We start from the raw sequence: 16127 nt of genomic DNA, 5'->3' as shown, positions 1-16127 counted from the left end.
GAACAATTTCCCAACTAGACACCCAAGGTAATAAACCCAACAAATATCATGGCAATTGGTCAAGCAGTTTTTGACTTAAAGTTGTTTAGACACACATCCACACACACACATGGACAGACAGACACTTTGCTCAGAACCTTACCAGTTCAGTTGTGCTAAAACCTGTGCCAATGTGTGAACATAACAGGTACAGACACACAACATAACAGGTATAGACTCACAACATAACAGGTACAGCCACACAACATAACAGGTATAGACTCACAACATAACAGGTACAGACACATAACAGGTACAGACACACAACATAACAGGTCCAGACACAACATAACAGGTACAGACACACAACATAACAGGTACAGACATACAACAGGTACAGACACACAACATAACAGGTACAGACATATTACATAACATGTAAACACACACAACATAACAGGTAAAGAGACACACAACATAACATGTAAACAGATACACAACATAACAGATAAACAGACACACAACATAACAGGTAAACAGACACACAACATAACAGGTAAAGAGACACACAACATAACAGGTAAACAGACACACAACATAACAGGTAAACAGACACAGAACTTCATTATATTCAACTTTATAGCATCGTCATCTTACCGAATTGTTCTCCACATTTAAAGCAATTGCCACCATAATAGAATGAAAGGCAAATGACAAACAAACATTCCAACAAAGAAAATAATGGTCAGACACCAACCTAGAGTAGAGAATAGAAAACACGTGATAATTTAACATATGACTGCAATTAATAGTAATATGATGGCTGACTAGGAAATATACTACCATTTATAAGCATATTTTTCTTATAATTATATATATATATTAGATATATATCAGTCAATATGAGTCTGTGGACAGTATCTATTACATGTATAATGTATAATATATATGTTATACAAGAACAAGTAATAGATAACGTCTGCAGACTCATATATCGGTATCGAGACTAATATGAGTCTGTGGGTGGTATCTATTTTGTACCCAAAAGACAATTAGAGTAACATTTCTCATACACCTTTTCACACCACAAAAATGAGAGAGAGAGAGAGAGAGAGAGAGAGAGAGAGAGAGAGAGAGAGAGAGAGAGAGAGAGAGAGAGAGAGAGAGAGAGAGAGAGAGAGAGAGAGAGAGAGAGAGAGAGAGAGATACTCAGACAGGCACACAAGCAGACAGACATGGAGATATGTTTGATTATAATTACATTGTAATGTTATAAGAGGATGATAAACATAGATAATAATAATAACAATAATAATAATAATAAAACAATCAGGTAGTCTCAGAGAATACATCTTTCATTAAAGATATATACTTACTTTCTAAATGTCAACATAATGCATGTAACAAGGAAAAGAAAACCAGCCACCATATCAAATGTCAATAAGATGGTTCGGCCAGCCGTCAAAAAGAAAGGCTGAAACCAACAAAAAACATACATAGAAAGTGAATATTTCATTTAAGAAAATTTATAATTGTATTGTATTTTAGAAGAGTGTATCCATCTAATTGTATTGTATTTTACAAGAGTGTATCCTATTACGGGTGAGATTTGATGTTCATTTTGTCCATTTTGAACATGTTAGAAATCAAACAACATTGACGTAAACAACATACCAACTTTATTTAGCAACCGCTGTGGTCAAACTACAAATTCTACGTCTGTGGTGTCCACTGTCGCCATTACAGGGTCCCGCAAAATCTCCGTCGACCAGTCGCTCATTTTACTGTTGTTGTTCATATATATCTCCAGTGTTCGCACATTTCAAGTACTACGATTCGTCACAAAACGAAGTTGTCAAAGTTGCGATTCTAACAAAGATGTTCGCTCCAAGCAGAATATCATGCCTTTGCAAAATACTTATTATGTTTTCTACTATAGATATACGAAACTGTGAACATCTATAAACTGTCAATTTTAGACTACATGGACCCAGCGAACAGTGAACCACACTTACAATGCTTGTTTGAATTGCTGGCAAGTACGAGATATAAACATTGATGATGTAATGTCTTAGACGGCAATGCTGATATACGTGTAATAGTGAACTCGCATGCATGGAAACATCAATGTTGAGTAAATATAGTCAGTTTGCATTTAACACCAAAACACAAAAATACACGGCTTATTTTTGGCCGTAACACGCCGCCCCTCAAATGCGTCCTTACGGGTAAGCATTTCCATGAGTATTACAATACTCATAAACAATAAAGTAATAAATGTAACAATCTTTGAACAATTAAACAAGATTTAAGATTTTATACATGCAAGTTTGAACCTTTTTTTATCCAAATAAAGGTTTATCTAGAGTTGAATATGCGGAGTGTTAGTTACTTTTTTACTTGCAACTTACACATGTCCCATAAACGTACGTCTTGCAATAATTGGGCGACAAACACATTTTGTCTCATCATCAAGTGTCTAGTGTTCCTTAGTTCTCTTCCTTCGAAGCTTCTAGTATAAGCAGATCTTTGTTACAGGTCTACACACACGTTCTGCGTAAGCAGTCTTCACCTCCACTGATCGAACAGCTCCATCTTTGGCCTGGAAAACTTTCTGTACTCGAGCCAATGGCCAATACATCCGATGTTGAGACTCATCAAGGAGGATTACTATATCTCCAACCCGGATATTCCGCTTCTTGGTAATCCATTTTGCACGATTTATCAGAGTTGGAAGATATTCCTTTACCCAACGCCTCCAGAACTCATTTACAACGAACTGGACATGTCTCCAGCGTCTTCCATAGGCATCTTTGCTTCCGAAAATCCCTGGTGATGACAGATTACCTTCACCAGGACGCAATAGATCATTGGGTGTCAATGCATGTGAATCCTTATTGTCATCTGAAACAGGTGTAAGTGGACGACTATTTACAACATTTTCAACTTCTGCAAATATTATATCCAGTCGTTCATCATCTAGAACTTGATTTCTCAGTATGGACATTAGCACAGACCGAACAGTACGGATCTGTCGCTCCCAAGCTCCTCCCATATGTGAGGCTGTAGGAGGATTAAATTCCCATTCTATCTGACGGATGAGTAATTCCTGTCTGGTTTTCTGGCTGTCATTCCACCTCTGAATGGATTCTCTCAACTCTCTGTTACCTCCAACAAAGTTGCTTCCGTTATCTGAGCGGATCTTCTTTGGTTTACCTCTCCTAGCAATGAACCGTATCAAGGCATTGATAAACGAATCTCCATCCATGGATTGTAGTTTTTCAAGGTGAATGGCTCTCATGGTCAAACATGTAAACAGACAACCATATCTTTTCTCCTGTGATCTTCCTCTCTTAACAAGGAATGGCCCAAAACAGTCAACTCCAGTACAAGTAAAGGGTGCATACTGTGGAGTGACTCTATCAACTGGTAATACTGCCATTCTTTGATCTTGCATTCTTCCACTTAGACGCTTGCAAATGACACATTCTCATAATATTCTCTTCACCAAGGGGCGTGCATGAGGAATCCAATACCTCTGGCGAAGAACAGACATCACAAATTCTCTGCCTCTATGACAGGATTCCCACTCATGGATGTGTCTGACCATAAGCTCTGTTACATGATGGTCTCTAGGAACAATAATAGGGTGTTTAGCTGCTTCTGCAATGGGTGCTTTATCAAGTCTTCCACCGATCTTCAGCAGGCCATCACAGTCATAGAATGGCTCCAAGCCAAATATACAGCTTTTCTTTGACACTATCTTTCCTGTTTTTAAGCTTTGTATTTCTGATGCATAGTGCATTTCCTGACTGTATCTGATGATAGCCCTCTCAGCAGTTTGAAGCTCTTTTACAGTGAGGAACGTCCCCAATTTTGGTTTTCCACATTTCAACCATTCACCAAATCTTCTGTACCACGCTACTGCCTTGCGAAGTCGGAACCAATCAGAATAAAAATGCAACAGTCGGTCAACTGGATTTTCCCCCTTCACAACAGCTGCACAGGATTTGGTTTCCTTCTTAACCTCACTGTTATCGTCTAACATGCTAGGACAATATACAGGCATAGATGGCCAATTACCCTCACTCTTCCATAAAAACTCTGGCCCTTCACACCATCTTCTTCTCTCAAGCATAGTTTTGGCATTCAAACCTCTCGAGGCATCATCAGCAGGATTATCTTTGGAATTCACATATCGCCACTGTGATGGACTGGAACCTTCATGAATTGTGGCAAGCCTGTTTGCTACAAAGGTCTGGAACCGCTTTGTCTTACTCCAGATGTAGTGAAGGATAGTTGTACTGTCAGTCCAGAAGACTGATTCCTGTAATGGCATACTGAGTTCATTTCTCAGAAGACTGTCCATCCTTATGGTTGTTACTGCCGCACACAGTTCAAGTCTAGGAACTGTTATTTGGTGAATAGGAGCCAGCCTTGACTTGGCCATCACCAATGCACAATGAACTCTCCCTTCAACATTTTCTACTCTTAAGTAGGAAGCAGCACCATAGGCATCTTCTGAGGCATCTCCAAAGTGATGCAATTGTGCACACATTACCTTACCAAACTCATCCGGTATTAGACATCTTGGTACTTTAAACCTCTCCAGTTTGGGCAATCCTTTCAGCCATGCTTCCCACTTATGGCAGTTTACTGGATCTATATTATCATCCCAAACCTTTCCAAGTTTACACTCATCCTGGAAAATCTTCTTTGCTTGAAGAACATACGGACTAACAAATCCTAAGGGATCATAAACAGAGCTGGTGATTCGTAACAGTCCACGACGAGTGTAGACTGGAGTCTTCTGTCGTATTTTGATACCAAACACATCTGCTTCAGTATCCCAATGAATGCCCAGCGCTCTTTCTACAGGTAAGGCGTCAGAGTCTAAGTCAAGAGACTTCACTTCTTTGGCTCGTTCTTCAAATGGTACAGATCGGAAAACCCTCTTGCTGTTGGAGGACCATTTAGTCAGACGAAAACCTCCCTTGAATAATAACTCACATAGACTGACTATCATTTCTATGGCCTGGTCATCTGAATCCAAAGACCTAAGACAATCGTCTACATAGAAATCTCTATTGACTGTGTCAATCACTTCAGGTGGGAAGTCTTGTATGTAGTCTGCTGCTGTCTTACGAAGAGCAAAGCTGGCACAGCTAGGACTCCAAAGACCTCCAAATAGGTGTACTGTCATTCTGAAGACCTCTGGATCACTTCCCATCTCTCCGTCTTTCCACAATAGAAACCTTAAGGCATCTCTATGTTTGTTGGACACCTTCACCTGATGGAACATGCCTTCTATATCTCCCATGATGGCAACCGACCTCTCCCTAAAGCGTAGTAGGACACCAATCAGGTTATTAGTAAGGTCTGGTCTCTGAAGAACTTCTTTGTTGAGGGAAGTCCCTCCATACTCTGCAGCACAATCAAACACAATTTGAAACTTGTCTGGCTTTGCAGGATGAACCACATTATGATGCGGCAAATACCATTCACTTCCTTCTGGGTTATCTACCTGATCCAGCGGCACCTTCTCAGCATACCCTTTGTCTACCAGGTCTTGAATACCTGGGTCCTTGGCTAGTCTTCTTCCCAAACTCTGCAGTCTTCTTTCTGCCAGTCTTTGATTATTAGGCAATTTTGGTATTGACTCCTTAAATGGAATGTCCAAATGATAATGACCATTCTTCATGGAAATAGACTCATTCCATTTCTTCACTACTCTATTATCATCTTGAGAAGGGTGAGTTTTATACTTAGCCAAAATTGGCCCACTATCCAACTTCCAGAACTGCTCAACCTGATCTTCTAAACGGTCATCTCTGTTCTTCAGACCTGCATGAATAAAGTTGCTGATAAAAGGCTCATCAGCTGACTTTGCAACAGGCCCATTCACTGTCCAGCCTAGGATTGTTCTCACAGCATAGGGGTCATCAAGTCGACCACACCTAACTTCTAATGCAATGAGTGCAGTCGGAACATCTTGACCAATGAGAATGGATATACTGTCTAAATCATCTTGTGGTAACTTCAGGTCTTGCAAGTGACTCCACTTGGTGATATCACCCATTGCTACATTTCTTGTCAATGTAGGAAATGACTTCATTGCAAACACTCTTGGTAAGTCAACTATCTTGCATGTTTTATGCCTACCTGTAGTTGACGTTATTTCTAACTGCAACTCTACAGCAGCAACAGTTTTATCTTCTCCAAGAGTTTCTAAGGATAAAGTAGTATCATGACCTCTCAGCTGTAACTGATCAGCCAAAGCTGTAGAACAAAATGTTCTATTACTACCAGAATCTAAGAGTGCTTGAGTTCTGATGAACTTACTCTGACCCTTTCCTCTTACATAAACTGATACAGTATAGGCAGGGCTACTTTTAATGTAGGTTTGTCACTCTGTGCTGGTCCACAAGCACAACTTTCAGCTTCTACATATACCTTCTTTACTTCACCATCGCATGGCTCACCAGTCAGCTTTGTGTACAGGAACTAAACCATCATGCAGTAAGGCCGAATGCTTCTTACCACAATCCTTTACTTGACACACATTGGCTCGCCTACATTTGCGATAACCATGGTTGCTGTAGTCCAGGCAGCCATAACATAATCCCCTTTTCTTCACAGCTTCTACTCGTTTCTGAGGAGTCATCTTCTTGAACTGGTCACAAACTGTGAGTGAGTGTCCTTTGCTACAAATGTGGCAGTTGATCTTGGTCTGTGACCTGGGTATTTCTGTTTTGTTAGAAGTCACTTGATCAGTCTTAGATGTATTGCTATTACTAGCTTGAACATTAAAGCTGGCACCTTTACCCCGTGCAACAGATTTACGACCTTTATCCACCTTTCCTCTGGCCTGTATTTCAATCTTCCCAAATACAGGATCACAAGCTTCTTCTGCTACCATTTCAAGAAATTCAACACACTCTTGAAAATCAGGATACCTAGCTCTGTCTTTCTTGGTTTTATATGCTTGCTTTCGCCATCTGGACTGTAAATAGATTGGCAGTCGTGACATAACTTTAACCATTCTCTCCTGAGAATCAACATCATTCAACCTGTCCACAGCTCCGAGTGTTTCTAAACATCCCCTAACATCATCTGCAAATTCCCGCAGGGCTTCACCATCATTTGGCTTTATGGGTGGTCCACTGACTATTTTAGTAACACATGCTTGACTTATTGTATAGGGATCACCAAAACGTCTCTTATGTAGTTCTCTGGCTTTCCTATAACCATCAGATGGCTCCATCAGTGCACTTGGCTCAATAACTTTAGCGGCCTTCCCAACACAGTACCCCATTAGGCAAGTAAGCTTGTCTGCATCAGTAACTGTAGACTTGTCAACAAAACTGTCAAATGAGTTCATGAAAGCTGCAAACCGCAAAGGATTACCATCAAACTCTGCAATCTTGGTTTTAGGCAATCTAATGGCATCAAAGAGTTGACGTTGCGCAAATATATGTCTTTCATTAACTGACAGACCAACCTCTTGACTATCTTGGGTTTCATGTGATACAACTGACGTGTCTGCCTGTTGGCTGGTGACATCCTCAGCCAGAGTTTTTGGTGACTGCAAATATGTACTAGTATACTTGGTGCCCTCTTTCAACTTGGTGACTTGTTCTGAACGGGAAGTAGTGTCCACTATGGGTTTCTGTTGTTGATAGCTTTGTGGCATATACTTCCATTCTGGTGCAGCTGGGTTCAAGGTTGAAATATGTGGCGGTTCTCTCATTGGTGTCTTCATAGCATTAACAGATACACTGTGAGGCACTGCAGCTGAATAATCAGAAAGTGGTTTTACCTTTATGGCAGATGGTATAGCCTCACCTTCAATCAGCTTTGCTAAAGTTTCTTCTTCTACCCTAGTAGCCTCTAACTCAATTTCCATATCAAGTTTCTGCATATCTGCCATTGCCATCAGTTCCATGCGCTTCTTTTCTATTTCAGCTTCCATTGCACTTTCCTCAGCCTCTTGTTTTCTCTTTTCTAGTTCCCATTCTGCCTCTTGTGCCCTTTTAATGGCTTCAGTTTTCCTTTGATGTAGCTCTAACATCAAGTGTCCCATTCTCTCTTTAATTTTCATTTCTGTGGCATATTTCTCCTCCACCATTTGGGCCTTAGCAGCCAAAGCAGTCTTCTTGGCTGCCAATTTCGCAAGTGTACTGGATGCATTACTACTGGCTTTACTGACCTTGGAATGCTTGCATGTGCCTACCTGGGAAATACTATCATGAGGGGTGATTTCTACATCAGCACCATCAGTCATTCTAAAATATGCAGCTTCACAACGATCTCTTGCCTGCATAACTACATTTTCCATTTCTTGATAATGATCCAGGCGATCAAGTTTATCTGGATCCACTGGTACAATGAGATCTACATACTGAATATGTACTTCTTTAAACCTGTGAAATGCAACCTCTAGTACTCCCATTACTTCTTCAATTTCTTCCACTGATTTATTTTCATCATCTGCTTTACACAGCTTGCTGTAATTAACAGTTACACGGGATGCAAATCCTGCCCTCCTACGGTTAAGGAATACTATTTCTTCTCTATCCCATCTGCTACTTACAGGAATATTTCTCTGACTGTGATGAATTTCTTCGTGTGTTTCCTTAGGCATTCCAGAATCACTGGTTGCCTTTCTGCACGTTGCCATAGTCCAAATATCACTAATATTACTTTTAGACTTCTTAGTTTACGGTAACCGACACGATTCCAAATTCACTGTTCACTTGTCAACGAGTATTTCAAGTCCAAATTCGTATTCGTCAATGCAATCCGAATCCAGTCCTTGCTTGAATACGATCTCTTTGTTAGAATATATTACGGGTGAGATTTGATGTATCAATCTAATTGCATTGTATTTTAGAAGAGTGTATCCGTCTAATTGTATTGTATTTTAGAAGAGTATATCAATCTAATTGTATTGTATTTTAGAAGAATGTATCCATCTAATTGTATTGTGTTTTACAAGAGTGTATCCGTCTAATTGTATTGTATTTTAGAAGAGTGTATCCGTCTAATTGTATTGTATTTTAGAAGAGTGTATCCGTCTAATTGTATTGTATTTTAGAAGAGTGTATCTGGATAATTGTATTGTATTTTAGAAGAGTGTATCCGTCTAATTGTGTTGTAATTTACAAGAGTGTATCCGTCTAATTGTATTGTATTTTAGAAGAGTGTATCAGTCTAATTGTATTGTATTTTAGAAGAGTGTATCTGGATAATTGTATTGTATTTTACAAGAGTATATCAATCTAATTGTATTGTATTTTACAAGAGTGTATCCGTCTAATTGTATTGTATTTTAGAAGAGTATATCAGTCTAATTGTATTACATTTTACAAGAGTGTATCCATCTAATTGTATTGTATTTTACAAGAGTGTATCCGTCTAATTGTATTGTATTTTAGAAGAGTTTTTCCGTCTAATTGTATTGTATTTTAGAAGAGTGTATCCGTCTAATTGTATTGTATTTTACAAGAGTGTATCCGTCTAATTGTATTGTATTTTAGAAGAGTGTATCTGGATAATTGTATTGTATTTTAGAAGAGTGTATCCGTCTAATTGTGTTGTAATTTACAAGAGTGTATCTGTCTAATTGTATTGTATTTTAGAAGAGTGTATCAGTCTAATTGTATTGTATTTTAGAAGAGTGTATCTGGATAATTGTATTGTATTTTACAAGAGTATATCAATCTAATTGTATTGTATTTCACAAGAGTGTATCCGTCTAATTGTATTGTATTTTAGAAGAGTATATCAGTCTAATTGTATTATATTTTACAAGAGTGTATCCATCTAATTGTATTGTATTTTACAAGAGTGTATCCGTCTAATTGTATTGTATTTTAGAAGAGTTTTTCCGTCTAATTGTATTGTATTTTACAAGAGTGTATCAGTCTAATTGTATTGTATTTTAGAAGAGTGTATCTGGATAATTGTATTGTATTTTAGAAGAGTGTATCCGTCTAATTGTATTGTATTTTAGAAGTGTATCCATCTAATTGTATTGTATTTTAGAAGAGTGTATCCGTCTAATTGTATTGTATTTTAGAAGAGTGTATCAGTCTAATTGTATTGTATTTTACAAGAGTATATCAATCTAATTGTATTGTATTTTACAAGAGTGTATCCATCTAATTGTATTGTATTTTAGAAGTGTATCCATCTAATTGTATTGTATTTTAGAAGAGTGTATCCGTCTAATTGTATTGTATTTTACAAGAGTGTATCAGTCTAATTGTATTGTATTTTACAAGAGTATATCAATCTAATTGTATTGTATTTTACAAGAGTGTATCCGTCTAATTGTATTGTGTTTTAGAAGTGTATCCATCTAATTGTATTGTATTTTAGAAGAGTGTATCCGTCTAATTGTATTGTATTTTACAAGAGTATATCTGGATAATTGTATTGTATTTTAGAAGAGTGTATCCGTCTAATTGTATTGTATTTTAGAAGAGTGTATCCGTCTAATTGTATTGTATTTTAGAAGAGTTTATCCATCTAATTGTATTGTAATTTACAAGAGTGTATCCGTCTAATTGTATTGTATTTTAGAAGAGTGTATCAGTCTAATTGTATTGTATTTTACAAGAGTATATCAATCTAATTGTATTGTATTTTAGAAGAGTGTATCAATCTAATTGTATTGTATTTTAGAAGAGTGTATCAGTCTAATTGTATTGTATTTTAGAAGTGTATATCAGTCTAATTGTATTGTATTTTAGAAGTGTATCCGTCTAATTGTATTGTATTTTAGAAGAGTATATCAGTCTAATTGTATTATATTTTACAAGAGTGTATCCATCTAATTGTATTGTATTTTACAAGAGTGTATCCGTCTAATTGTATTGTATTTTAGAAGAGTTTTTCCGTCTAATTGTATTGTATTTTACAACAGTGTATCAGTCTAATTGTATTGTATTTTAGAAGAGTGTATCTGGATAATTGTATTGTATTTTAGAAGAGTGTATCTGTCTAATTGTATTGTATTTTAGAAGAGTGTATCAGTCTAATTGTATTGTATTTTACAAGAGTATATCAATCTAATTGTATTGTATTTTAGAAGAGTATATCAATCTAATTGTATTGTATTTTAGAAGAGTGTATCCGTCTAATTGTATTGTATTTTAGAAGAGTGTATCAATCTAATTGTATTGTATTTTACAAGAGTATATCAATCTAATTGTATTGTATTTTAGAAGAGTGTATCCGTCTAATTGTATTGTATTTTAGAAGAGTGTATCCGTCTAATTGTATTGTATTTTAGAAGAGTGTATCTGGATAATTGTATTGTATTTTAGAAGAGTGTATCTGTCTAATTGTATTGTATTTTAGAAGAGTGTATCAGTCTAATTGTATTGTATTTTACAAGAGTATATCAATCTAATTGTATTGTATTTTAGAAGAGTATATCAATCTAATTGTATTGTATTTTAGAAGAGTGTATCCGTCTAATTGTATTGTATTTTAGAAGAGTGTATCCGTCTAATTGTATTGTATTTTAGAAGAGTGTATCCGTCTAATTGTATTGTATTTTAGAAGAGTGTATCTGGATAATTGTATTGTATTTTAGAAGAGTGTATCCGTCTAATTGTATTGTAATTTACAAGAGTGTATCCGTCTAATTGTATTGTATTTTAGAAGAGTGTATCAGTCTAATTGTATTGTATTTTACAAGAGTATATCAATCTAATTGTATTGTATTTTACAAGAGTGTATCGTCTAATTGTATTGTATTTTAGAAGAGTATATCAGTCTAATTGTATTATATTTTACAAGAGTGTATCCATCTAATTGTATTGTATTTTACAAGAGTGTATCCGTCTAATTGTATTGTATTTTAGAAGAGTTTTTCCGTCTAATTGTATTGTATTTTACAAGAGTGTATCAGTCTAATTGTATTGTATTTTAGAAGAGTGTATCTGGATAATTGTATTGTATTTTAGAAGAGTGTATCCGTCTAATTGTATTGTATTTTAGAAGTGTATCCATCTAATTGTATTGTATTTTAGAAGAGTGTATCCGTCTAATTGTATTGTATTTTAGAAGAGTGTATCAGTCTAATTGTATTGTATTTTACAAGAGTATATCAATCTAATTGTATTGTATTTTACAAGAGTGTATCCGTCTAATTGTATTGTATTTTAGAAGTGTATCCATCTAATTGTATTGTATTTTAGAAGAGTGTATCCGTCTAATTGTATTGTATTTTACAAGAGTATATCTGGATAATTGTATTGTATTTTAGAAGAGTGTATCCGTCTAATTGTATTGTATTTTAGAAGAGTGTATCCGTCTAATTGTATTGTATTTTAGAAGAGTTTATCCATCTAATTGTATTGTAATTTACAAGAGTGTATCCGTCTAATTGTATTGTATTTTAGAAGAGTGTATCAGTCTAATTGTATTGTATTTTACAAGAGTATATCAATCTAATTGTATTGTATTTTAGAAGAGTGTATCCGTCTAATTGTATTGTATTTTAGAAGAGTATATCAGTCTAATTGTATTATATTTTACAAGAGTGTATCCATCTAATTGTATTGTATTTTACAAGAGTGTATCCGTCTAATTGTATTGTATTTTAGAAGAGTTTTTCCGTCTAATTGTATTGTATTTTACAAGAGTGTATCAGTCTAATTGTATTGTATTTTAGAAGAGTGTATCCATCTAATTGTATTGTATTTTAGAAGAGTGTATCTGGATAATTGTATTGTATTTGACAAGAGTGTATCCTTCTAATTGTATTGTATTTTACAAGAGTGTATCAGTCTAATTGTATTGTATTTTAGAAGAGTGTATCAATCTAATTGTATTGTATTTTACAAGAGTATATCAATCTAATTGTATTGTATTTTAGAAGAGTGTATCCGTCTAATTGTATTGTATTTTAGAAGAGTGTATCCATCTAATTGTATTGTATTTTAGAAGAGTGTATCTGGATAATTGTATTGTATTTTAGAAGAGTGTATCCGTCTAATTGTATTGTATTTTAGAAGTGTATCCATCTAATTGTATTGTATTTTAGAAGAGTGCATCTGTCTAATTGTATTGTAATTTACAAGAGTGTATCCGTCTAATTGTATTGTATTTTAGAAGAGTGTATCAGTCTAATTGTATTGTATTTTAGAAGAGTGTATCAGTCTAATTGTATTGTATTTTACAAGAGTATATCAATCTAATTGTATTGTATTTTACAAGAGTGTATCCGTCTAATTGTATTGTATTTTAGAAGAGTGTATCAGTCTAATTGTATTGTATTTTAGAAGAGTGTATCAGTCTAATTGTATTGTATTTTACAAGAGTATATCAATCTAATTGTATTGTATTTTAGAAGAGTGTATCCGTCTAATTGTATTGTATTTTAGAAGTGTATATCAGTCTAATTGTATTATATTTTACAAGAGTGTATCCATCTAATTGTATTGTATTTTACAAGAGTATATCCGTCTAATTGTATTGTATTTTAGAAGAGTGTATCCGTCTAATTGTATTGTATTTTAGAAGAGTGTATCAATCTAATTGTATTGTATTTTACAAGAGTATATCAATCTAATTGTATTGTATTTTAGAAGAGTGTATCCGTCTAATTGTATTGTATTTTAGAAGAGTGTATCCGTCTAATTGTATTGTATTTTAGAAGAGTGTATCTGGATAATTGTATTGTATTTTAGAAGAGTGTATCTGTCTAATTGTATTGTATTTTAGAAGAGTGTATCAGTCTAATTGTATTGTATTTTACAAGAGTATATCAATCTAATTGTATTGTATTTTAGAAGAGTATATCAATCTAATTGTATTGTATTTTAGAAGAGTGTATCCGTCTAATTGTATTGTATTTTAGAAGAGTGTATCCGTCTAATTGTATTGTATTTTAGAAGAGTGTATCCGTCTAATTGTATTGTATTTTAGAAGAGTGTATCTGGATAATTGTATTGTATTTTAGAAGAGTGTATCCGTCTAATTGTATTGTAATTTACAAGAGTGTATCCGTCTAATTGTATTGTATTTTAGAAGAGTATATCAGTCTAATTGTATTATATTTTACAAGAGTGTATCCATCTAATTGTATTGTATTTTACAAGAGTGTATCCGTCTAATTGTATTGTATTTTAGAAGAGTTTTTCCGTCTAATTGTATTGTATTTTACAAGAGTGTATCAGTCTAATTGTATTGTATTTTAGAAGAGTGTATCAGTCTAATTGTATTGTATTTTACAAGAGTATATCAATCTAATTGTATTGTATTTTAGAAGAGTGTATCCGTCTAATTGTATTGTATTTTAGAAGAGTATATCAGTCTAATTGTATTATATTTTACAAGAGTGTATCCATCTAATTGTATTGTATTTTACAAGAGTGTATCCGTCTAATTGTATTGTATTTTAGAAGAGTTTTTCTGTCTAATTGTATTGTATTTTACAAGAGTGTATCAGTCTAATTGTATTGTATTTTAGAAGAGTGTATCCATCTAATTGTATTGTATTTTAGAAGAGTGTATCTGGATAATTGTATTGTATTTGACAAGAGTGTATCCGTCTAATTGTATTGTATTTTACAAGAGTGTATCAGTCTAATTGTATTGTATTTTAGAAGAGTGTATCAATCTAATTGTATTGTATTTTACAAGAGTATATCAATCTAATTGTATTGTATTTTAGAAGAGTGTATCCGTCTAATTGTATTGTATTTTAGAAGAGTGTATCCATCTAATTGTATTGTATTTTAGAATAGTGTATCTGGATAATTGTATTGTATTTTAGAAGAGTGTATCCGTCTAATTGTATTGTATTTTAGAAGTGTATCCATCTAATTGTATTGTATTTTAGAAGAGTGTATCTGTCTAATTGTATTGTAATTTACAAGAGTGTATCCGTCTAATTGTATTGTATTTTAGAAGAGTGTATCAGTCTAATTGTATTGTATTTTAGAAGAGTGTATCAGTCTAATTGTATTGTATTTTACAAGAGTATATCAATCTAATTGTATTGTATTTTACAAGAGTGTATCCGTCTAATTGTATTGTATTTTAGAAGAGTGTATCAGTCTAATTGTATTGTATTTTAGAAGAGTGTATCAGTCTAATTGTATTGTATTTTACAAGAGTATATCAATCTAATTGTATTGTATTTTAGAAGAGTGTATCCGTCTAATTGTATTGTATTTTAGAAGTGTATATCAGTCTAATTGTATTATATTTTACAAGAGTGTATCCATCTAATTGTATTGTATTTTACAAGAGTATATCCGTCTAATTGTATTGTATTTTAGAAGAGTGTATCCGTCTAATTGTATTGTATTTTAGAAGAGTGTATCAATCTAATTGTATTGTATTTTACAAGAGTATATCAATCTAATTGTATTGTATTTTAGAAGAGTGTATCCGTCTAATTGTATTGTATTTTAGAAGAGTGTATCCGTCTAATTGTATTGTATTTTAGAAGAGTGTATCTGGATAATTGTATTGTATTTTAGAAGAGTGTATCTGTCTAATTGTATTGTATTTTAGAAGAGTGTATCAGTCTAATTGTATTGTATTTTACAAGAGTATATCAATCTAATTGTATTGTATTTTAGAAGAGTATATCAATCTAATTGTATTGTATTTTAGAAGAGTGTATCCGTCTAATTGTATTGTATTTTAGAAGAGTGTATCCGTCTAATTGTATTGTATTTTAGAAGAGTGTATCCGTCTAATTGTATTGTATTTTAGAAGAGTGTATCTGGATAATTGTATTGTATTTTAGAAGAGTGTATCCGTCTAATTGTATTGTAATTTACAAGAGTGTATCCGTCTAATTGTATTGTATTTTAGAAGAGTATATCAGTCTAATTGTATTATATTTTACAAGAGTGTATCCATCTAATTGTATTGTATTTTAGAAGAGTGTATCAGTCTAATTGTATTGTATTTTACAAGAGTTTTTCCGTCTAATTGTATTGTATTTTACAAGAGTGTATCAGTCTAATTGTATTGTATTTTAGAAGAGTGTATCTGGATAATTCTATTGTATTTTAGAAGAGTGTATCCGTCTAATTGTATTGTATTTTAGAAGTGTATCCATCTAATTGTATTGTATTTTAGAAGAGTGTATCCGTCTAATTGTATTGTATTTT

General features: G+C 34.0%; 2 protein-coding genes across 2 annotated transcripts; both read right to left on the bottom strand.

The window, feature by feature from the left end:
- Positions 1–2491: 2491 nt before the first annotated feature.
- Positions 2492–3436, bottom strand: LOC144450653 (uncharacterized). Its single transcript, XM_078141299.1, has one exon. The coding sequence runs from the start codon at positions 3434–3436 to the stop codon at positions 2492–2494; it is 945 nt and encodes a 314-aa protein (XP_077997425.1).
- A 33-nt stretch (positions 3437–3469) lies between these two features.
- Positions 3470–8659, bottom strand: LOC144450652 (uncharacterized). The gene is made up of 2 exons (XM_078141298.1): positions 6520–8659; positions 3470–6258 (listed from the first exon to the last, which is right to left on the bottom strand). The coding sequence occupies exons 1-2, from the start codon at positions 8657–8659 to the stop codon at positions 3470–3472; spliced, it is 4929 nt and encodes a 1642-aa protein (XP_077997424.1).
- Positions 8660–16127: the final 7468 nt, after the last annotated feature.

The sequence above is a fragment of the Glandiceps talaboti genome, chromosome 20 (assembly GCF_964340395.1).
Source record: "Glandiceps talaboti chromosome 20, keGlaTala1.1, whole genome shotgun sequence".
Lineage (NCBI taxonomy): Eukaryota > Metazoa > Hemichordata > Enteropneusta > Spengelidae > Glandiceps > Glandiceps talaboti.
The sequence above is the reverse complement of the archived record's forward strand: the minus strand, read 5'-3'. Positions and strand labels throughout refer to the sequence as shown.

Bases quoted from the DNA above. Each gene is read 5' to 3' on its own strand.
- LOC144450653 (XM_078141299.1), bottom strand. From the start codon at position 3,436: ATGCAAGATCAAAGAATGGCAGTATTACCAGTTGATAGAGTCACTCCA.
- LOC144450652 (XM_078141298.1), bottom strand. From the start codon at position 8,659: ATGGCAACGTGCAGAAAGGCAACCAGTGATTCTGGAATGCCTAAGGAA. The intron at 6,259-6,519 runs GTAAGAAGCATT...TTTGTTCTACAG, and splicing joins GTGTCAAGTAAAGGATTGTG to CTTTGGCTGATCAGTTACAG.